This window comes from Oncorhynchus clarkii, chromosome 11 (assembly GCF_045791955.1).
Source record: "Oncorhynchus clarkii lewisi isolate Uvic-CL-2024 chromosome 11, UVic_Ocla_1.0, whole genome shotgun sequence".
NCBI lineage: Eukaryota > Metazoa > Chordata > Actinopteri > Salmoniformes > Salmonidae > Oncorhynchus > Oncorhynchus clarkii.
Window position 1 is genome coordinate 19495728 of NC_092157.1, and position 23189 is coordinate 19518916.

The following is a 23189-nucleotide window of genomic DNA, read 5'->3' on the forward strand; positions in this document are numbered from 1 at the left end:
GTATGTAAACGTCCGACTTCAACTGTAGGTAGGCTACATGGAGAAAGTGTTTACTTTTTGCAATAAAAGGGATATTGTCATATAATTTAACTGTAATCCAAAGTGTATTACAGTGAGTGAATCTGAAAAGAAAAGGTGGTACTCATGGCAGGTTCAGTAATGTTCTTGCCTGTAAAACACACATTCAGGCACACACACACTTCTGCAGTCACTTAAATATAGATACAACTACCATAAGAAGCCATTTAATCGAATGATATAGCCTACAATAAAATAAACATTTGTCGCTCTGTTGAAATCAAATCAATTGTTATTTGTCACATGCGCCGAATACAACAGGTGTAGTAGACCTTACAGTGAAATGCTTACTTACAAGCCCTTAACCAACAATGCAGTTTTAAGAAAAATAAGTGTTGAGTAAAAAATAAAAGTAACAAATAATTAAAGAGCAGCAGTAAAATAACAATAGCGAGGCTATATACAGGGGGTACCGGTACAGAGTAAATGTGCGGGGGCACCGGTTAGTCGAGGTAATTGAGGTAATACGTATGTGTAGGTAGAGTTAAAGTGACTATGCATAGATAATAAACAGAGGGTAGCAGCATCGTAAAAGAGTGTGAGGGGGAGGGTGGACAATGCAAATAGTCTGGGAAGCCATTTGATTAGTGTGTTCAGGATTCTTATCGCTTGGGGTAGAAGCTGTTAAGAAGCGTTTTGGACCTAGACTTGGCGCTCCGGTATCGCTTGCCGTGCGGTAGCAGAGAGAACAGTCTATGACTGGGGTGGCTTGAGTCCTTGACCATTTTTAGGGCCTTCCTCTGACACCGCCTGGTATAGAGGTCCTGGATGGCAGGAAATTTAGCCCCAGAGAGGAACTGGGCCATACGCACTACCCTCTGTAGTGCCTTGAGGTCGGAGACCGAGCAGTTGCCATACCAGGCAGTGATGCAACAAGTCAGGATGCTCTCGATGGTGCAGCTGTATAACTTTTTGAGGGTCTGAGGACCTATGCCAAATCTTTTCAGTCTCCTGAGGGGGAATAGGCTTTGACGTGCCCTCTTTATGACTGTCTTAGTGTGTTTGGACCACGATAGCTTGTTTTTGATGTGAACACCAAGGAACTTGCTCCACTACAGCCCCACTTTAGGGGCGGGAAAACAACTAGTTGGCTGTCCAGGCCAGCTTTGCTGTTTGGACTGCACTTGCAAGTGTAGGACACTTGCGCACTCTACCGGGAGACGAAGGGAATTGCACATGGGAGTTTGGTACGTGACGTCACGCAAACACTCCCTTCGGTTTGGTGGAAGAGTAAAGATGGCGCCCACCCACGTATTGAGATGCTGTCAACGGGGCTTAGCTTGGATACCTGTGATTTTTATCGCCCTAGTCGTATGTTGGTCTTACTATGCGTACGTCGTAGAACTCTGCATTTGTAAGTATAAAAAAAATGCTTTTCACTGCGAGTGTCGTTGTGTTATGGTTGATATTTGTGCTAGCTAGCTAACGTTAGCTGGCCACAGGAAGTGAATGGAGCGACTGCTGCTAGATAACAAAGGCTTGGCTAGTTAGCTAGTTTGATCCTGCCAATGTAGCGCTATAGCTAGCCAAATAATCTGTTTCTGTAGCTACCCGTTAGCTAGCTAGCGAATTAAACTGTTCAATTTTAGCACTTCATTAAAAGCTATCATACATTGGTACAACGATAGCCTACCAACCTCAGTTATCTGTTATTCTGTCGACATCTTGCCAGATGTAGAGAACTGTTCACATGATTTTCTACCTGCAACAATGTACCTAAGTAAAAGACGAAGAAGCAAAGATAAAGAATGCTTATTATTTTTTCAAGTGGGCGTGGCTTCCCTCTCCTTCCTCTGCATTGATGTCCAAGAACTGGACAGGTGAAAGCGTGCCAGGAATGCCAGAAAAATAATGTTGAATGGCTCAATGTCCACAGGAATGTGTCTTGTTGTTGCTATCTGCATGCAGTATGTCTGACCCCACAACATACACCAGATGCAAACGTAACATTCTTTTATCTCCTTCCCCCCTGCAGTCACCATCCCCAGCATAGCAGAAAAGAGTAAGTAGTGGCTATTGGATGGGATGGATTTCTACTGGTTGATTGGCTTTTACTGACATGGGCCCATTTGCTGCTCATTGGGATTGTTGCTCAAGGGCCATGGCTGAAGTTAGTTTTATTTACTCTGGCTGGACTGGGCTCAATTTGGACACACGTTAACACACATACACACTGTAGACACTACTAAATTGCGCCCTTACACTTGACCTATGCATGTGCAGATAGTCAAAATATGAATATCTGCTATGTTGAAGCCAGGTGTGAATGTGTCTCTGACTCTGTCTGTGTGTCTCTTACAGTCATCTACATGGTGTTCTTCCATCTGTCCTTCGTCATGTTTGTGTGGTCCTACTGGAAGACCATCTTCACCAGACCAGCCAACCCCTCCAAAGAGGTACCCTGCCTTTTTAGATACCTGCCCTGAAACATCTACAAGGCTGTAGCTCACAGCTTCACTGGATAGATGTCTATGAGTAGATTTATTCCAATGACACAGGTGGATGGACAATGTTGCTAAGGGACTAACCATAATTGAAGTTTTTTTCCTGTGTCTGTTTTGTTTATCTCTCCTCTCTCTCTGCCATCTTTCTCTCCTGTTAGTTCTGCTTGCCTAAGGCAGAGAAGGAGCAGTATGTGAAGGAGGAGAGACCAGAGTCGCAGCAGGAGATCCTGTGGAGGGCTGCCGCTAACCTGCCCCTCTACACACGCACCGGGGCTGGAGGTCTGTCTCTATCTGTCTTGTCTATCTATGTTTGTGTGTGTGTGTCTGTCTGTCTCTCTCCCAGTTGATTGATCCAGCCCTGGCCCGTTGAGTGTGTAGCTTATCAGTTGGTTTAATGTGTTGTGTACAGCGATCCGCTACTGTGACCGGTGTCAGGTGATTAAACCAGACCGCTGCCACCACTGTTCTGCCTGCGACATGTGAGTCTGCTATTTCCTGTCTCCTCTCCTCTCTCTTCCAGTCTTGCTTTTCCTGTTGAAAGGCCTGATTCTGATTTTTTTTTCATTCTTCTTTCTCTTCTCTCTTCTTCCATGTATTAGGTGTGTGCTGAAGATGGACCATCACTGCCCCTGGTATGTTGTCTGTTTCCTCACGTCCACAGTAGATCAATGTATTCTAATGTTCTGAGGAAGTATGATCATAACTCAACTTACTTTTTGTCTCCTCTCTCTCTTTCTCTCTCTCCTTTCTCTCTCAGGGTGAACAACTGTGTGGGATTCTCCAACTACAAATTCTTTATTCTGTTCCTGTGCTACTCTCTGGTGTACTGTTTGTTCATTGCAGCCACCGTACTGCAGTATTTCATCAAGTTCTGGACAGTGAGTAATGGTCTCACATTCACTGCAGCCTGCATCTGTTCTGGCATCCACTGCTTTAGTCTTGTTATTCCCCACCCACCCATACATTCAATGCTGCAGATGTGGGTGTGTGTGCGTGCTTTTTCCCACATATAAGATACTGTAGCATTTCCTACACTGTGTGTGTGTGTGTGTGTGTGTGTTAAATGCTACTATTTGTGTTTGTTGTAACCGCTTGGATTGTCCCACATCCTGCTGCTTAACACTGTGGCCTCACAGCTGTACTGCTTCACTGTTATGCAGCTCCCTCTTTCTTTCTTTTGTTCCCCCCCCGCCCGCCCGCCTTCCGCTCCTTGTTCTCTTAGTTCTTGGCCTCCCTCCCAGCTTTTCACATTTTGCTCTCCCTCTGACCCCCCTCTTTTCCTCACACACATTATTATTGTTCTGTCTACCCCACTCCTCTCTCTCTGTTAATTTCTACCATGTCCTCCTGTCCATGCCATCTCACCAGCCCGGACTCTGCCTGCTCCTCTGTCCTCTTTTAATACACCTTCTCTCTTTCTTCCACCTCGTTTTTATTTCACTCCAGGTGACTCCTATATGATCCCTGAACCATTTTCCAACACTTCACCACCTCCCCCTCAATCTCTACCTTTCTCTCCCTCCGTCTGACCTCTCCTGGTGTCTAACAGTCTTGTCTCTGTTTGTACTAAAGCTTTGCCGGAGGAAATCGGCAGAGAACTGCCCCAAGGTAACCCAGCCTCCAGAGCCTTAGTGTAGCTGTTGCAGGGCATGAAGTGCACCTGTGGATGTTGTGTGATGGCGTTGTGTGTTTGCTGTGTTTTGTTGTGTTGACGTGGTTATCAAGGCGCCCCGCCTCTCTCCCTCTCTCTCACCCCCTCCCCTCCCTCCATGTGGTTTTTGACATTGACTCTCCCTCTCTCTCTTTTTCTCTTCTCCTCCTCTCCTCCCCAGAATGAGCTGCCAGACACTCACGCCAAATTCCATGTCTTGTTTCTCTTTTTTGTGGCGGCCATGTTCTGCATCAGCATTCTCTCCCTCTTCAGCTACCACCTGTGGCTCGTAGGGAAGAACCGGTCCACCATAGGTAACACACACAGTCCCACACGCACTCTTTTTTTAAGGGCTCCCAAGTGGCGCAGCGGTCTAAGGCACTGCATCTCAATGCTAGAGGTGTCACTACAGACCCTGGTTCGATTCCAGGCTGTATCACGTGATTGGAAGTCCCATAGGGCGGCACACAATTGGTCTAGCGTCGTCCCTGTTTGGCTGGGGTAGGCCGTCGTAAATAATCATTTGTTCTTAACTGCTTAGTTAAGTAAAGGTTAAAGTAAAGGTTAAAATATAAATAACTCATGCACAGTCCCTCAACACATAGTCCCTCAACACATACTCATTCTACCTCTCTCTACACCCCCCCTCTCTCTCCCTCAGAGGCATTCAGGGCTCCAGTGTTCAGAACAGGTTCTGATAAGAACGGTTTCTCTCTGGGCTTTGGGAAGAACATCGCCCAGGTGTTTGGAGACAAGAGGAAGTTCTGGCTGCTACCCATCTTCACCAGGTTAGTGTGAGGGATGTCTCTAACCCAGAGTTCCAGTCTCTAACCCAGAGTTTCTCTTAACTTCTTTCTCCTCTCTCACGGTGTGGCGTGATACGGTGTGGCGTGATACGGTGTGGTGTGATACGGTGTGGTGTGATACGGTGTGGCGTGATACGGTGTGGCGTGATACGGTGTGGCGTGATACGGTGTGATGTGATGTGATACGGTGTGATGTGTTGTGATACGGTGTGATGTGATGTGGTGTGATACGGTGTGGTGTGATACTGAGTCGTGTTGTAATACTGTGTGATGTGTTGTGATACTGTGTGGTGTGGTGTGATACGGTGTGATGTGTTGTGATACTGTGTGGTGTGATGTGGTGTGTTGTGATACTGTGTGGTGTGATACTGTGTGGTGTGATACGGTGTGACGTGATACTGTGTGGTGTGGTGTGATACGGTGTGATGTGATACGGTGTGGTGTGATGTGATACGGTGTGGTGTGATGTGATACGGTGTGATGTGATACGGTGTGGTGTGATGTGATACTGAGTCATGTGTTGTAATACTGTGTGGTGTGTTGTGATACTGAGTCGTGTGGTGTGATACTGAGTCGTGTGGTGTGATACTGAGTCGTGTGGTGTGATACTGAGTCGTGTGGTGTGATACTGAGTCGTGTGGTGTGATACTGAGTCGTGTGGTGTGATACTGAGTCGTGTGGTGTGATACTGAGTCGTGTGGTGTGATACTGAGTCGTGTGGTGTGATACTGAGTCGTGTGGTGTGATACTGAGTCGTGTGGTGTGATACGGTGTGGTGTGATACTGAGTCATGTGATGTGATACTGGGTGATGTGATACTGAGTGATGTGATACAGTCAGGGTGATGGACTGACGTTCCCATCACGGCTTGTCAACATTGACCCAGAACAGCCCACAGTCAGCTTGCAACCAGAGGCCAATAAAAGGTAATAAAATATGATCAATAGTTCCATCAATGCCAACAAACGGCTGTCAGATTTAAGATTAAGCTGAAACCTGAGAACTTCAATTTGACATATTATCAAATATGATCTAAACATGTTCAGTAATGCATTATCAATCAGATGTTTTTAAATAGATTATTTTCTTCCCAGTATTGAAGACGTCCCGGCCAGTCCTCTCAGCGAGTCTCAGAACCATCTCCTTGGCAACGAGCAGCATGCCAACAACGTCACAGAACACCTGGAGAATGACAGTAGGTATCTGCTCACAATTGATCGGTAGGTTCTGCTCTGAATGGTATTGATGGTAGCTAATGGATAGTTTTGGTCATAAAGACATCTGACCTCTGTGTTACAGCTGGGAGTGAGACCATCACAATCATCATGGAGAGGGAGTCATAACAAGGTGAGCCAACACAAGTTCTGCCCCTGACTACATCTGTCTTATATGAGGCTAGATTTAATCAACTAAATGTATCTCTGTCTCTTCTCAGGAGAAGAAACCAGCCATCTAATATGATGCCTTAAGTATACCACCATTTTTTATTTTTTTTGGCACCATGGAAACAGTCTCCCAACGCGTCCCTGTAGTTCCGAAAATGTCACACTCAGCATAACCATGGAAACGGACTCCTTTCACGCATCACCATAGATATAGCCTTGTCTTTTAATCATCAGAAAGTTACACACACAACTATTTATGCAGTTGCACAGAAGAACCACGCACAGCCTACTGTAAGCATATTTTTATTTTAGTTGACTGTGACCCGATTGTCCACCCAGGACTGTTAATGGATCTCAGCATCATTTGATGATGGCAGGAATAGTAATCAGTCTTCACACTTCAGAGCGGAGGAGAATGCCTGTGCCAAAAGCTGACAGACTGGGTGTTAAATGGACCAGGGCTGAGGAAGGACCTGGACTGGGAGAAGACGAAATCTGAGCTGGGAAGTACTGGGACATAATCATTTTGTACAGATTTTTCACCCAACGTTTATAAAATGGATGTCATGAAGCTGGAAGATATCACCAAGAAACCTAATTTTGTTTACAAATAATTTAGGGGTGTTTGGTTTGTACTATCGATAGACGTTACAAAGGGTGCCTAAAAGACAACCTGGACTATACAAAGACCCATTGGAGGGGATGCTGGACTAAACCAATTTTAAAGTGAAATGGGGGGTCTCCAACCGGGTTTTGATCATGTCATCACACAACATGGCGCATTTGCACTCTCAAGATTACATTTTATTATCCATCATGTTCTGCATTCTTCATGTCCAAAAACAGATTAAGAAAGGTGTGTCCTTGAGTGGGTGTGTGTGTAGTCAGATTTGTGAAGAGAGGGAAAGAGGGAGTGTCTGCATGAGTGTGTATGTAGGCAGATTTGTTAGGACAGAGAGAGAGTGTGTGTGTGTGTGCGTGCAGGCAGGTGCTTGCTGTAACTAACATCCTAGAAGGATCAGCTTCAGATGTTAGTTGATGGATGGATTGATAGTTTGGTTTACACTCATTCCCAAGCTGCTGAAGGGTGTCTTATGTGAGAGTATACAGTATAGCCTCAAGCTCCTCAACCAGTTCTAGCTCATGGTCAAGTTATTACACGTTGATCAATGATTATTTTTAACGCATCAGAGACTACAACCTTGAACATCACTTTTTACGAAGGCTGTGTCTGAAATTACACCCTATTTCTCCATATAGTGTACTTTTGACCAGAGCTGTGTAGGGTTTGTGGTTAAACTTGTTTGTTATATGGGGAATAGGCTGTGATTTGAGATCAGCCCGAGGTCACCATTCATTGCCAAATAAAGGGCTGACCAATCAGCTGCTCTGACCTCTGAACTGGGAGTGTTTACAACACCAGATGCCATAGAATTAGAATCATAGACCATTGAATGGGAATGTCCATTTTAGTATTCTAGTCATTCTAGTTCTATGCTTGATACATCTCTGCTCTCACGTCATTGGCCTGTGTCATGGAAACCAAATTTAACTGCTTATCGTTGTGACTTGATGTTTTTAAGGTTTACCCATATGTGCCCAGTGCCTAACTGTTGAGGCTTGGCCACCCTGCGGTACTGATGCTGGCCAGCAGGTGGTGACACCTCTCAGCTGTCTAGCGACCTTCTGTTGTACAGTACTTGTTGTTCCTCCAAAACGAGGTGCCTCACAGTTTAGGTCTAAAGTGGACCAGTATGTATTATATGCAGTAAGATTCCCTGTGATGTGAAAGTGTTCGGGGCTCAGTTTGCGTGAACTGTGAGGTGGTGGTGTAGTGTGTCCATGTGTCAAAACAGCTGTGATTGGAAGGTGTCAGTGACAGGGGTGGACAGAATCTGTCAGTGACAGGGGTGGACAGAATCTGTCAGTGACAGGGGTGGACAGAATCTGTCAGTGACAGGGGTGGACAGAATCTGTCAGTGACAGGGGTGGACAGAATCTGTCAGTGACAGGGGTGGACAGAATCTGTGGGGGGGGGGGATATTTTCCTCAACTGGTTTTAGATAAATGGAAAAGCGTTTCAAAACTTTACAGTTTTATCCTCAGTTGAAGTCAAAAGTGAAGACAACCGTTATAAAGGTAGTGATATAGGACATTTCCCGTAGATTACTCCTGGCCATAGCAATGTACAAGTTTACAGACCAGAGGTGTGGGTTAAGATAGTTGTAGGCATAGGGGTGTGTGTCATTGCATATTGTGGTTTAAGTTCTGAATGTAATAAGGAGGGATAATGATGATATTTTATACAGTTATGGAACCCCTACCTCTAGGTTCTTGTGTAATTCTGGAACGATTGGATAGGTATAAGCAATATGGTGAAAAGCTACCACCATATTGCTTATACCTATCCAGTCCTTTGCATCTCGACAAGTGCTCTTGGTTGAGTGGCAAGGGATCCAATTTGGAATGAGGCCTTTTGAACCTCCTCTAGTTGTTCTTTCATTCTAGTTTGAACTCCTGACCCCTGCGATGGTCATTGTTTGTTTAGCTCCTCCCTCATAAGCCAATGAACCCGAGACAGGATTATTTCACTCAGAATGGTGACCTTGGTTATACTGAGGTAAAGTTGCTACCGGACAAGGTTTATAAATTCACTCTGCTGGAACTCTGAATAGTTATCCCTGTGTTCTACACTTTGTGTTCTAGAACCCATAATTAAAATGCTGTTTCTTTTCATATGGTCACTATTTTTTCTACCTAATAGATTTACTTACAGCTACACTCTGAACTACTTGACCCAGAGACTAAGAACTCGTTGTTTGACATTAATTGGAGTGCTCTGTTTTAATTCTGGGAGAATACACTTCATTGAACATACGTGGCCTTTACATTAGATTTTGATCAAAGTCTGTGTAAATAACATGCGGCTAATGCTCATCAGCATGGAGCTCAGCTGGAAATGTGTTTATGGGGATAGATGGGAGGTTGTGGTGTTAAAACAGCCATATTATTTATACAACTAGATCCATTTAGTTTGACCCTACAAGACTCCATCAACTGTTCCCACCATTATACCTGAATCCACAGTAATGACTCCTGTCAAAACGGAAGAAGATTCGGATCATTCTTGTCATATTTTAGGGGGGTTGATTTGACTAACCCACACCCATGTGTCTTCTGCATGTACAGTGCAGATGTATTTGTACTCTGCTTATTGCAAGCTTTGACCTATCATTTTTTTCAATGTCATGTTTTACAAAGTGTACTGTGTGTAATATATATATATATATATATATATTGATAATGTAAAAAAAAAAGGTCAGCCTATCTATTTTTCTTGTCTGATTTTAATTTTTCCTGTTCCTATTTTGTGAATGAAGTACATGCCTCTAAACTATTAACGTGGAAAAAAATAACAATAAATGTTTTTTAAAACCTGCAGGCTGCCTCCATTATCTTTTGGAAAGTCACAATTTACAGTGCATTTGGAAAGTATTCAGACCCTTTTCTACATTCTGTTACTTCACAGCCTTATTCTAAAATGAATTAACCATTTTTTCCCCTCATCAATTTACACTCAATACACGGTAATGTCAATGTGAAAACAAGTTTGGAGAAATTTTTGCACATAAATAAAAAACAAATACCTTATTTACATAAGGAATCAGACCCTTTGCTGTGAGACTTAACATTGAGCTCACGTGCATCCTGTTTCCATGGATCATCCTTGAGATGTTTCTACAACTTGATTTTAGTCCACCTGTGGTAAATTCAATTGATTGGACATGATTTGGAAAGGCACACACCTGTCTATATAAGCTCCCACAGTTGAAGGTGCATGTCAGAGCAAAAACCAAGCCATGAGGTTGAAGGAATTGGCCGTAGAGCGCTGAGACAGGATTGTGTCGAGGCACAGATCTGGGGAAGGGTACCAAAAAATATCTGCAGCAATTGAAGGCCTCCAATCATTCTTAAATAGAAAAATGGACCCATGGAGCAGCCAGCTGCAACAGAGGCTGGGCTCAAACCCAGAATCTCTGGTGGCACAGCTAGCACTGCGATGCAGTGCCATAGACCACTGCGCCACCCGGGAAGCCCTGTGGCGGAATTATCATGCTTTGTGGATGTTTTTCAGAATCAGAGACTGGGAGACGAGTCAGGATCGAGGCAAAGATGAACAGAGCAAAGTACAGAGAGATCCTTGATTAAAACCTGCTCCAGAGCGCTTAGGACCTCAGACTATGGCAAATGGTCACCTTTCAACAGGACAACGACCCTAAGCACACAGCCAAGGCAACGCAGGAGTGGCTCCGGGACAAGTCTCTGAATGTCCTTGAGTGGCCCAGCCAGAGCCTGGACTTGAACCCGATCTAAAATCTATGGCGAGACCTGAAAATAGCTGTGCAGTGACGCTCCCCATCCAACCTGACAGAGCTTGAGAGGATCTGCAGAGAAGAATGGGAGAAACTCCCCAAATACAGATGTGCCAAGCTTGTAGCGTCATACCCAAAAAGACTCGAGGCTGTAATTGCTGCCAAAGGTGCTTCAACAAAGTACTGAGTAAAGGGTCTGAATACTTATGTAAAATCTTAACCTGTTTTTGCTTTGTCATTATTGTGCGTAGATTGATGAAGGAAAACAACATTTAAAAAAAAAAAAAAAATTTAGAATAAGGCTGTAATGTGGAGAAAGTCAAAGGGTCTGAATACACTGTAACATGGCAAAGTAATCATTTTCTTTTACAGCACGTAATTCACATACTACTAGAAAATTGCACATTGTTTTCTGGTGCTCTAAAGGGTTTTGACACTGCTCTAAAGAGATTGGAATTCTCTGGTACTTTTATATACTTTTTAGCCAGTAGTTCTGAAAGCAACGCTCACGAGCCAAGAGTGGTCCCCAAAAATTGCCTAAATTACATATGTGCACCACTTCATTGCTCTTTCTCTCGCTCTGTTGTGTGTGCATCATGTGCATCTTGCTAGCTGTCACTCATATGGCGAGGGGCCGAAGTTCATTGGTTGACCTCAAATTGCTAGGGGGCTGGCCCATGTGGGGGGGAAATGGCACAGCACAGCTTCCAGAAAAGTTGCTTTCAAACTAGGGATTTAATGGCTAATTGAGGTATTTCTTTCCATAGACTATGCAAATATGAACTACACATTGACATATCTAGTCCAAAGCGGGAGGATCCAAAAATACTTAGTTGCCAAAGTTCCGGAGCACATCTTTAAGAGTGAAAGGTAGACAGGAGTCAGTCTTGGTATTGCAACATTGGTTAGTCACTCACACACACACACATAATCATTCTAATTTCATCATAATCTGCAAGAACACACACACACTTCCGATGGGACCCATCCCAGGTTAGTCAGAGCAGTGCCACTGATCATCTTTATCATGATCCTCTCTCCAGACCTCTAACACTGTTGTACTGGATTGCTACCGTGTTACTTGCCTGATTATGTTAAATGCCCAGTGCAGTCAAAAACTAGATTATCCTGTGTTTATTTCCACACTGTGAGGTTGGAATAATATTTTGAAAATTATTATAATGCCCTTTTAGCGTAAGAGCTGTTTGAAAGAGCTTTGGCCTGCCTGGTGCCATGAGTTAATACACCAATAAGAAAGAGTTCCAAACCTCTCTGCTAATAACAGCTGGTTGTAATTTTCCCCCTCCTTACTTAGACCACTCCCAAGCAATCCTAGCACAATTCTTGCTTGAGAAATTGCTCTTAGCTAAGAAGCTATTCATATAGGTTCAGAACTTTTGTGAAATAGCACAGTTAAAAATATATGGCAACATGAAATCAAACTGGATGAACATCAGAACTAGTTGGTGGAGGTGGGTGTTAGAGGTGGAGGCCAGGACTTAAAGCAAACAAAATAGAACTATTGTAAAATAAATTGTGTCTGTAAAATGTATATAGCAGTGGTTCCCAAACTTTTTATAGTCCCGTACCCCTTCAAACATTCAACCTCCAGCTGCATACCCCCTCTAGCACCAGGGTCAGCACACTCAAATGTTTGTTTTTTTGCCATCATTGTAAGCCTGTCACACACACATTATATGCTACATTTATTAAACAAGAATGAGTGTGAGTCTTTGTCACAACCTGGGTCGTGGGATGTGACAAAGAGCTCTTATAAGACCAGGGCACAAATAATAATATAATAATAATCAATAATTTTGCTCTTAATTTAGCCATCTGACATATAAAACTTTTTCTTAATCGGAAATGGTGAATAACTCACCACAGGTTAATGAGAAGGGTGTGCTTGAAAGGATGCACATAACTGCAATGTTGGGTTGTATTGGAGAGAGTCCCAGTCTTAAATCATGTTCCACACATGGTCTGTGCCTGTATTTAGTTTTCATGGTAGTGAGGGTTGAGAATCCACTCTCACATAGGTACTGTGGTTGCAAAGGGCATCAGTGTATTAACAGCACGATTTGCCAAGGCAGGATACTCTGAGCGCAGCCCGATCCAGAAATCTGGATTTGATTCAATTCAATTTTCACAGAACCGCTTGTTGCAATTTCGATGAGTTCAGATATCGGTAAGTGGACTGGAGGCAGGGCATGAAAGGGATAACAAATCCAAATCCAAATCCAATTGTTTGTGTCATCCATTTCGTGAAAGTACCTGTGTAATTGCGCACCCAACTCACTCAAGTGTTTTGCTAGATCACATTTGACATTGTCTGTAAGCTTGAGTTCATTTGCACACAAAAAAAAATCATACAATGATGGAAAGACCTGTGTGTTGTCCTTGTTAATGCAGACAGAGAACAGCTCCAACTTCTTAATGATAGCCTCAATTTTGTCCTGCACATTGAATATAGTTGCGAAGAGACGCTGTAATCCTAAATTCAGATCATTCAGGCGAGAAAAAACATTGGCCAGTCGTGTGAGAAACTCATCATCATGCAAGCGGTCAAACAAGTGAGAATGATGGTCAGTGAAAACTTTAAGCTCGTCTCTCAAGAAATAAAAAATGTGTCAGTACTTTTCCCCTTGATAACCAGCACACTTCTGAATGTTGTAAAAGCGTTACATGGTCGCTGCCCATATCATTGCAGAGTGCAGAAAATGCATGAGAGTTCAGTGGTCTTGCTATAACAAAGTGAACCATTTTCCCTGTAGTGTCCAAAACGTCTTTCAAGCTGTCAGGCATTCCCTTGGCAGAAAGAGCCTCTTGGTGGATGCTGCAGGATACACAAGTGGCGTCGGGAGAAACTGCTTTCACGCGCGTTACCACTCCACTATGTCTCCCTGGCTTTTGCGCCATCAGTACAGTATATAGTATATATTATATATATATTTACCTCAAAAATATATGGGGGATTGGAAATGATATAGACAATTACATTGATGGAAGCTACAGTCTATCTGCAAAATTAAAGCTGATCTACCCACTAAAAATGTTTTTTTTTAAATAAAAAGATAACTTGTTTTATTTTTGACAATTTTAATTGAAAACAATCAATTAGTAACACCTGCTATTTCTAACTCTGAATGCGTGGCTATTCATAGCCGAGCATTCAGAGTTAGAAATAGCAGGTGTTACTGAACAGCCACTACGTTCTAAATTATAGCACCATTTTCAAGACATATTCAGGTACGAGTGTAAAGGGTTTCAGGTCCAATGCAGCCGTTTTTATCACAATATCAAATCATTTCTGGGTACAACGTAAATACCTTATTGTGATTGTTTTCAATTAAAATTGTCAAAAATAAAACAAGTTATCTTTGGCAGGTTTGTTGTGGTGCCATATTCCGGTACCCTGTGGGATGTTCAAAGTCTCTGATTATTTTTATAACCAACCCTGATCTTGGTTGCACCAGATCTTATTTAGTGGCTTCATAACAAAGGGGGTGAATACATATGCACACACCACTTTTCAATTTTTTATTTTTTTGAATTTTTTGAAACAAGTTCTTTTTTTCATTTCACTTCACCAATTTGGACTATTTTGTGTATGTCTATTACATAAAATCCAAATAAAAATCCATTTAAATTACAGGTTGTAATGCAACAAAATAGGAAAAACGCCAAGGGGGGTGAATACTTTTGCAAGGCACTGTAAAATCAACAGTGTAATGTTTGGATTCAGTCTTGTGTCAGGTGTTGTGTATTCACCTTTGGTCTAATAATTTGGTCTAATAATTTTCCCTTTAAATGCACATAAAATCAACAGTGTAATGTTTGTACATAATGTTTCTGCCACAGTCTCTGATGACCTAAAGGAGCTTCTAGATATCAGGACAGCTATTACTCATTTCGTACTGGAAGGATTTACTTCAGACACCTGACAAGGCCCAAATCCCCGTGATTCGCATGACAAAGAGACAGAGATATCGGGGACGTACGTCGGGGTGCCTTGTAAGGATCCGACGGCGAGTGGGTAATCTGCATCTACCATCAGTCCTACTAGCCAACGTACAATCATTGGATAACAAAATAGATGAGCTACGATCAAGAATATCCTACCAACAAGACATTAAAAACAGTAATATTGTATGTTTCAAAGAGTTGTGGCTAAACGACGACATGAATAACAAACAGCTGGTGGGGTATAAGCTGCTTCGGCAAAATAGTAAAGGCGCCTCCGGTAAGACAAGGGGTCTGTGTATATTTTTAAACAACAGCTGGTGCACGAAATCTAATATTAAGGAATTCTCAAGGTTTTGCTCGCCTGAGGTAGAGTTCTCATGATAAGCTGTAGACCACACTATTTATCAAGAGAGTTTTTATCTATATTTTTTGTAGCTGTCTATTTACCTCCACAACCCGATGCTGTCACTAAGATCGCACTCAATGAGCTTTATAAGGCCATAAGAAAACAGGACAATTCTCATCCAGAGGCGGCGCTCCTAATGGCCGGGGACTTTAATGCAGGGAAACTTAAATCCATTTTACCTCATTTCTACCAGCATGTTAAATGTGCAACCAGAGGGAAACTCTAGACCACCTTTACTCCACACACAGAGATGCGTGCAAAGCTCTCCCTCGCCCTCCATTTGGTAAATCTGGCCATAATTCTATCCTCCTGATTCCAGCTTACAAACAAAAACGAAAGCAGGAAGCACCAGTGACTCGGTCAATAAAGAATTGGTCAGATGACACAGATGCTAAGCTACAGGACTGTTTTGCTAGCACAGACTGGATTATGTTCCGGGATTCTTCCAATGGCATTGAGGAGTACACCACATCCGTCACTAGCTTCATCAATAAGTGCATCGCTGACATCGTCCCCACAGTATGTACATACCCCAACCAGAAGCCATGGATTACAGGCAACATCCGCACTGAGCTAAAGGGTAGAGCTGCCGCTTTCAAGGAGTGGGACTCTAACCCAGACGCTTATAAGAAATCCCGCTATGCCCTCCGACGAACCACCAAACAGGCAAAGCATCAATAGAGGACTAAGATCGAATCGTACTACACCTGTTCCGACACTCATCGGATATGGCAGGGCTTGCAAACTTTTACAGACTACAAAGGGAAGCACAGCAGTGAGCTGCCCAGTGACACGAGCCTACCAGACGAGCTGAATCACTTCTATGCTCACTTCGAGGCAAGCAACACTGATGCATGCATGAGAGTATCAGCTGTTCCAGACGACTGTGTGATCGCACGCTCTGTAGCCGATGTGAGTAAGACCTTTAAACAGGTCCACAGTCACCAGGCCACATGGCCAGACGGATTAAAAGGACGTGTACTCCAAGAATGCACTGACCAACTAGCAAGTGTCTTCACTAACATTTTCAACATGTCCCTGAGTCTGTAATACCAACATGTTTCAAGCAGACCACCATTGTCGCTGTGCCCAAGAACACTAAAGTAACCTGCCTAATTGACACCGACCCATAGCACGCACGTCTGTAGCCATGAAGTGTTTTGAAAGGCTGGTCTTGGCTCAAATCACACCATTATCCCAGAAACCCTAGACCCACTCCAATTTGCATACTGCCCCAACAGATACACAGATGATACAATCTCTATTGCACTCCACACTGCCTTTTCCCACCTGGACAAAAGGAACACATACGTGAGAATGCTATTCATTGACGACAGCTCAGCGTTCAACACCATAGTGCCCTCAAAGCTAATCACTAAGCTTAGCTAACACCTCCCTCTGCAACTGGATCCTGGACTTCCTGATGGGCCGCCCCCAGGTGGTAAGGGTAGGTAGCAACACATCTGCCACGCTGATCCTCAACACGGGGGCCCCTCAGAGGTGCATGCTCAGTCCCCTCCTGTACTCCCTGTTCACTCATGACTGCATGGCCAGGCACGACTCCAACACCATCATTAAGGTTTCCGACGACACAACAGTGGTAGGCCTGATCACCGACAACGATGAGACAGCCTATAGGGAGGAGGTCAGAGACCTGGCCATGTGGTGCCAGGATAACAACCTTTCCCTCAACATGATCAAGACAAAGGAGATGATGTTGGACTACAGGAAAAGGAGGACCAAGCACGCCCCCATTCTCATCAACAGGGCTGTATTGGAGCAGGTTGAGAGCTTCAAGTACCTTGATGTCCACATCACCGACAAACTATCATGGTCCAAACACACCAAGACAGTCGTGAAGGGCACGACAAAGCCTATTCCCCCTCAGCAGACTGAAAAGATTTGGCATGGGTCCTTAGATCCTCAAAAAGTCGAGAGCATCGTTGAGAGCATCCTAACAGGTTGCATCACGGCCTGGAATGGCAACTGCTCGGCCTCCGACCGCAAGGCACTACAGAGGGTACTGTGTATGGCCCAGTACATCACTGGGGCCAAGCTTCATGCCATCCAGGACCTCTGTACCAGGCGGTGTCAGAGGAAGGCCCTAAATATTGTCAAAGACTCCAGCCACCCAAATCATATACTGTTCTCTCTGCTGCCGCACAGCAAGCGGTACCGGATTGCCAAGTCTAGGGCCAAAAGGCTTCTTAACAGCTTCTACCCCAAGCGATAAGAATCCTGAACACACTAATCAAATGGCTTCCCAGACTATTTGCATTGTCCACCCTCCCCCTCACACTCTTTTACGATGCTGCTACCCTCTGTTTATTATCTATGCATAGTCACTTTAACTCTACCTACACATACGTATTACCTCAATTACCTCGACTAACCGGTGCCCCCGCACATTGACTCTGTACCGGTACCCCCTGTATATAGCCTCCACATTGACTCTGTACCGGTACCCCCTGTATATAGCCTCCACATTGACTCTGTACCGGTACCCCCTGTATATAGCCTCCACATTGACTCTGTACCGGTACCCCCTGTATATAGCCTCCACATTGACTCTGTACCGGTACCCCCTGTATATAGCCTCCACATTGACTCTGTACCGGTACCCCCTGTATATAGCCTCCACATTGACTCTGTACCGGTACCCCCTGTATATAGCCTCCACATTGACTCTGTACCGGTACCCCCTGTATATAGCCTCCACATTGACTCTGTACCGGTACCCCCTGTATATAGCCTCCACATTGACTCTGTACCGGTACCCCCTGTATATAGCCTCCACATTGACTCTGTACCGGTACCCCCTGTATATAGCCTCCACATTGACTCTGTACCGGTACCCCCTGTATATAGCCTGGCTACCGTTATTTTACTGCTGCCCTTTAATTATTTGTTATTTTTATATTTTACTTATTAACACTTATTTTTCTTAAAACTTCATTGTTGTTTAAGGGCTTGTAAGTAAGCATTTCACTGTAAGGTCTACACCTGTTATATTGTATTTGGCGCATGTGACAAATACAGTACAATTTGATTTGATTTGATATGGGTATGGGCACGTGTAAAGACATGAGTATTATGTGTGTGATTGTGCATGTCTGCGTTTGAATGTACTCTCGGGTGAATAACCTCTGTGCTGTTGATCTGACACACGGAGCTTCTGAAGACAGCAAACACCATTCAGTTCAACACCAGACCGACCCACTGGCAACCCCACAAGGCCACTGTAACCACCCTGTACTGTTGCATCACACACAGACACACGCACGCTGAAACAATGCTACCTGGGGCAGCAGGTAGCCTAGTTAGAGTGTTGGGCCAGTAACCGAAAGGTTGCTAGATCAAATCCCTGAGCTGACAAGGTAAAAATCTGTCGTTCTGCCCCTGAACAAGTCAGTTAACCCACTGTTCCTAGGCTGTCATTGTAAATAATAATTTGTTGACTTGCCTGCTTTAAAAAAATGCACAAGACCAGGAGAGGAAGCCATTCCAGACTATTGAGAGGCATTCTGAGTTCCCCCTCATTATGTCTTGGCTCAGTATTGCCCTGCCGTCTCTGGCCAAGTGGGTCTGGGCCAAATAAGGTGTTCCACGGGTGTGTGTGATCACCAGTCACGGACTCACATCTGTCTAGTAGGGGGATTCCGGTGTCATTCATTGGGCCTAAATTGGGCCTGACCAGACCAGCGTGGGCTAGGGCATGCATGCTTGCATCTAAATCTTTAAGTATTTGCACTTGCAGCTCAGAGATCCCAGATTTAGGAAAGAAAGCAAGGAAGACAGAGTGTGGGAGAGAATGAGATATCGAGAGAAAGAGAGATTTTAGTTTCATCCTCAAGTGGCGCAAGAAGCTCCAGGGACGTTTCTCAGATTGTGTCTTGTCTTGTGTGTGTCTTCTGCAATCCAAAACGGTCAACGGGATACTGGGGTAGCTTAACTTGTTTTGGTTATGTGTCTGGGTCACCTAAATCATCCTCTTACCCACCATTTGCCCCTGGCTGCTTGTGTTCTAAGTGCTCCACTGGCCTGCTGTTGGCATCTGTCCTCCTCCTTGGCACATCTGCAAGGTAGTAAGTTAGTGCAACATGTCATTCGTTTGTTCAAAGATACTGTATACTGACACAACCAGGGCAACTCAAATGTAAAGACAAATCTGAATATAAAGAGTCATGAATTATAAGACGTCTATGATTCATTTAGTTTAATCAGTTATACCTGCTAATGTGAGATCTTTACATTACATAACAGGACACATATATTCCTGTGCCGCGAGATGACAGAGTTAGATGTTTGAGAGAGTGGTGAATGTGCTGCTAAAATGGCAAATCCAGGGGACTTAGGCAAACATGACCAACAGACTACTATTCAGTAATCCACTCATTTGCAAAGAGGCATGTGCCATTAGAACTCAGTCAGATCAAGAATATAAGAGTTCTGAGCTTTGATCAATGCTTGGAGCAATATTTACAGTGCATTATTTACAGTATTCAGACACCTTGGCTTTTTCCACATTTTGTTACGTTACAGCGTTATTCTAAAATGGTTTGAATTTGTTTGTTTTTTTGCTGATCAATCTACACACAATACCCCATAATGACAAAGGAAAAACAGTTGATATTTTATTTTATGCAACAAAAAAAAAAAAACGGAAATATCACATTTACATTAGTATTCAAACCCTTTACTCAGTACTTTGTTGAAGCGCCTTTGGCAGCAATTACAGCCTCAACTCTTCTTGGGTTTGACTCTACAAGCTTGACACACCTGTATTTGGGGAGTTTCTCCCATTCTTCTCTGCAGATCCTTTCAAGCTCTGTCAGGTTGGATGGGGAGCGTAGCTGCACAGCTATTTTCAGGTCTCTCCAGAGATGTTTTATCGGTTTCAAGTCCGGGCTCTGGCTCGGCCACTCAAGGACATTTAGAGACTTGTCCCAAAACCACTCCTGCATTGTCTTGGCTGTGTGCTTAGGGTCGTTGTCCTGTTGGAAGGTGAACATTCGCCCCAGTCTGAGGTCCTGAGCACTCTGCAGCAGGTTTTCATCAAGGATCAAAGAGTTCAATCTTGGTTTCATCAGACCAGAGAATCTTTTTTCTCATTGTCTGACAGTCTTTTAGGAGCCTTTAGGCAAACTCCAAGCGGGCTGTCATTTACCTTTTACTGAGAAGTAGCTTCCGTCTGGCCACTCTACCATAAAGGTCTGATTTGTGGAGTGCTGCAGAGATGGTTGCCCTTCAGATTCTCCCATCTCCACAGAGTAACTCTGTAGATCTTTCAGAGTGACTATCGGGTTCTTTGTCACCTCCCTGACCAAGGCCCTTCTCCCCCGATTGCTCAGTTTGGCTGGGCGGCCAACTCTAGGGAGAGTCTTAGTGGTTCCAAACGTATTCCATTTAAGAATGATGAATTGACGTCTGTGTCCAGTGGGCAGTATCTAGTCTGCTGTACTGTGTGATCTTAGGCATGCTCTCTCTAATTTCCCTCTTTCTCTCTATGCCTCCCCTCCCAGGGCACCCGAGCCCTAGGACCATGTTTTAGGGCTACCTGGCCTGACCATTCCTGGCTGTCCCAATCCCCAGTCCATTCGTTTGTGCTGCTGATCCAGTTCTACTGGGGTGTTGAACTGTTGCACCCTCTATAGCCATAGCGGTTATTACTAGACCATGCTGGTAATCTATGAACGTTTGAATGTCTTGTCCGCATATACTCTTTAAATCTCCATCCAGTACATCCAGAAGAGGACTGGCCATCTCTTGGAGCCTGGTTCCTCTATAAGTTTCTTCCCAGGTTCCTGCCTTCTGGGGAGTTTTTCTTAGCCACTTTGCTTCTGCATCTGCATCTTGCTCTTTGGGGTTTTTGGCTGGCTTTATGTTAAAGGGAAACTCCACCATTTTTAACATTTGGGTTGTTATTATGAAGTTTTTAGTGATGTCCTACACAGTTTTCATTTCTATTGACTGTTTAGTGATGAGCAAATCTGGAAATTGCTTCCCTTGTGACGTTTTCAAGTAGGATCCCTGAGATCCTACTTGAAAACTTGAGATCCCTATTTTCACCTGTCTGTAGTTTTCAGATCATATTGGAACTACCTGCTATATGTTGCTCTGGCTGTCCTTGTCTAATAATATCTGTAAATATTTTACATAGACACTCAAAAACCTATAGAATGATATTTATAGTCAGTTTACTCCAATCATTTAGTGTTGTTCAAGGCTCAAGCTCCCATGAGATTCCATTTGCCAAAACCCCCACCATCACTGATGAAGTTGCTGTCCATTAAATTGCCTACATTTTCTTAGTGGATTACTTGTATATGTCATACTTTATTTTAATTTTATATACAGTACCAGTCAAAAGTTTGGACACACCTACTCATTCAAGGGTTTTTCTTTATTTTTACTATTTTCTACATTGTAAAATAATACTGAAGACATCAAAACTATGAAATAACACATGTGGAATCATGTAGCAACCAAAAAAGTGTTAAACAAATAAAAATAGATTTGAGATTCTTCAAAGAGGCCACCCTTTTCCTTGATGACAGCTTTGCACACTTTTGGCATTCTCTCTCCCAAGTGGCGCAGCGGTCTAAGTCACTGCATCTCAGTGCTAGAGGCGCCACTGCAGAACCTTTTTCGATCCCAGGCTGTATCACAACCGGCCGTGATCAGGAGTCCCATAGGGTTAGGGGAGGGTTTGGCCGGGATAGGCCATCATTGTAAAATAAGAAATTGTTCTTAACTGGCTTACCTAGTTAAATGAAAGGTTAAATAAATAAAATAAAAAGCTTCATGAGGTAGTCACCTGGGATGCATTTCAATTAACAGGTGTGCCTTGTCAATAGTTCATTTGTGGAATTTATTTCCTTCTTAATGCGTTTGAGCCAATCAGTTGTGTTGTGACAAGGTAGGAGTGGTATACAGAAGATAGCCCTATTTGGTAAAAGACCAAGTCCATATTATGGCAAGAACAGCTCAAATAAGCAAAGAGAAACGACAGTCCATCATTACTTTAAGACATGAACTTTGAAAGTTTCTTGAAGTGCAGTCGCAAAAATCATCAAGCAAGCGCTATGATGAAACTGGCTCTCATGAGGACCGCCACAGAAAAGGAAGACCCAGAGTCCCCCAAGACCCAAGTTCATTAGAGTTACCAGCCTCACAAATTGCAGCCCAAATAAATGCTTCACAGAGTTCAAGTAACAGACACATCTCAACATCAACTGTTCAGAGGAGACTGCGTGAATCAGGCCTTCATGGCTGAATTGCTGCAAAGAAATCACTACTAAAGGACACCAATAAGAAGAAGAGACTTGCTTGGGTCAAGAAACACGAGCAATGGACATTAGACTGGTGAAAATCTGTCCTTTGGTCTGATAAGTCCAACTGCTGTGTCTTTGTGAGAAGCAGAGTAAGTGAACGGATGTTCTCTGCATGTGTGGTTCCCACCGTGAAGCATGGAGAAGGAGGTGTGGGGGTGCTTTGCTGGTGACACTGTCTTTGATTTATTAAGAATTCAAGGCACCAGCATGGCTACCACATTATTCTGCAGCGATACACCATCCCATCTGGTTTGCACTTAGCTCATGTCACGTCTACTCCCGCTCCTCCTCTCTGGCGCTCGTTGTCACAAGTTTACTCATCATTACGCACACCTGCCACGATCGTTACGCACACATGCACTTTATGAGACTCACCTGGACTCCATCACCTTCCTGATTTCCTTCCCTATATCTGTCACTCCCCTTGGTTCTTTCTTCAGGTGTTATTGACTCTGTTTCATGTCTATGCTTTTCGTGTTAATTGTTTTGTTCTATGTTCTATTTATTTAATTTGCTTTCTCTGTACTTGCTTCCCAACTCCCAGCATGCACGTTATAGAATAACGCCTCACCAAGGGGAAGCAACAGGTATTTTACATTTTTACTGGTAATGTCGGGTACAAGTGCCGCTGCCGAAGCAACTGGGGGTGCCCCAGCTGGCTCGTCAGGCTTCCATGTCTCAGCCGGCTCGTCAGGCTCCCATACCTCCAAGAAGGAGAGTTATTGAGTGCTGCATCAGAATACCTG

General features: G+C 43.8%; 1 protein-coding gene across 2 annotated transcripts; it reads left to right on the top strand.

The window, feature by feature from the left end:
• The first annotated feature begins 1300 nt into the window (after positions 1-1300).
• On the top strand, positions 1301-9805 carry LOC139420327 (zinc finger DHHC-type palmitoyltransferase 20b). Of its 2 annotated transcripts, XM_071170308.1 has the most exons (14): positions 1315-1432; positions 2054-2080; positions 2380-2474; positions 2681-2801; positions 2932-3001; positions 3122-3154; positions 3280-3400; positions 4095-4130; positions 4355-4487; positions 4835-4961; positions 5816-5905; positions 6074-6174; positions 6279-6326; positions 6415-6640. In XM_071170308.1, the coding sequence occupies exons 1-13, from the start codon at positions 1315-1317 to the stop codon at positions 6320-6322; spliced, it is 1116 nt and encodes a 371-aa protein (XP_071026409.1). In that variant the 3' UTR covers positions 6323-6326; positions 6415-6640. The 2 variants fall into 2 exon arrangements, with proteins under 2 accessions (XP_071026410.1, XP_071026409.1); XM_071170309.1 differs by lacking the exon at positions 4095-4130 and having other exon boundaries at positions 1301-1432; positions 6415-9805.
• Positions 9806-23189: the final 13384 nt, after the last annotated feature.

Bases quoted from the DNA above. Each gene is read 5' to 3' on its own strand.
- LOC139420327 (XM_071170308.1), top strand. From the start codon at position 1,315: ATGGCGCCCACCCACGTATTGAGATGCTGTCAACGGGGCTTAGCTTGG. The intron at 3,002-3,121 runs GTGAGTCTGCTA...TCCATGTATTAG, and splicing joins CACTGTTCTGCCTGCGACAT to GTGTGTGCTGAAGATGGACC. The intron at 4,962-5,815 runs GTTAGTGTGAGG...GATGTGATACAG, and splicing joins CTGCTACCCATCTTCACCAG to TCAGGGTGATGGACTGACGT.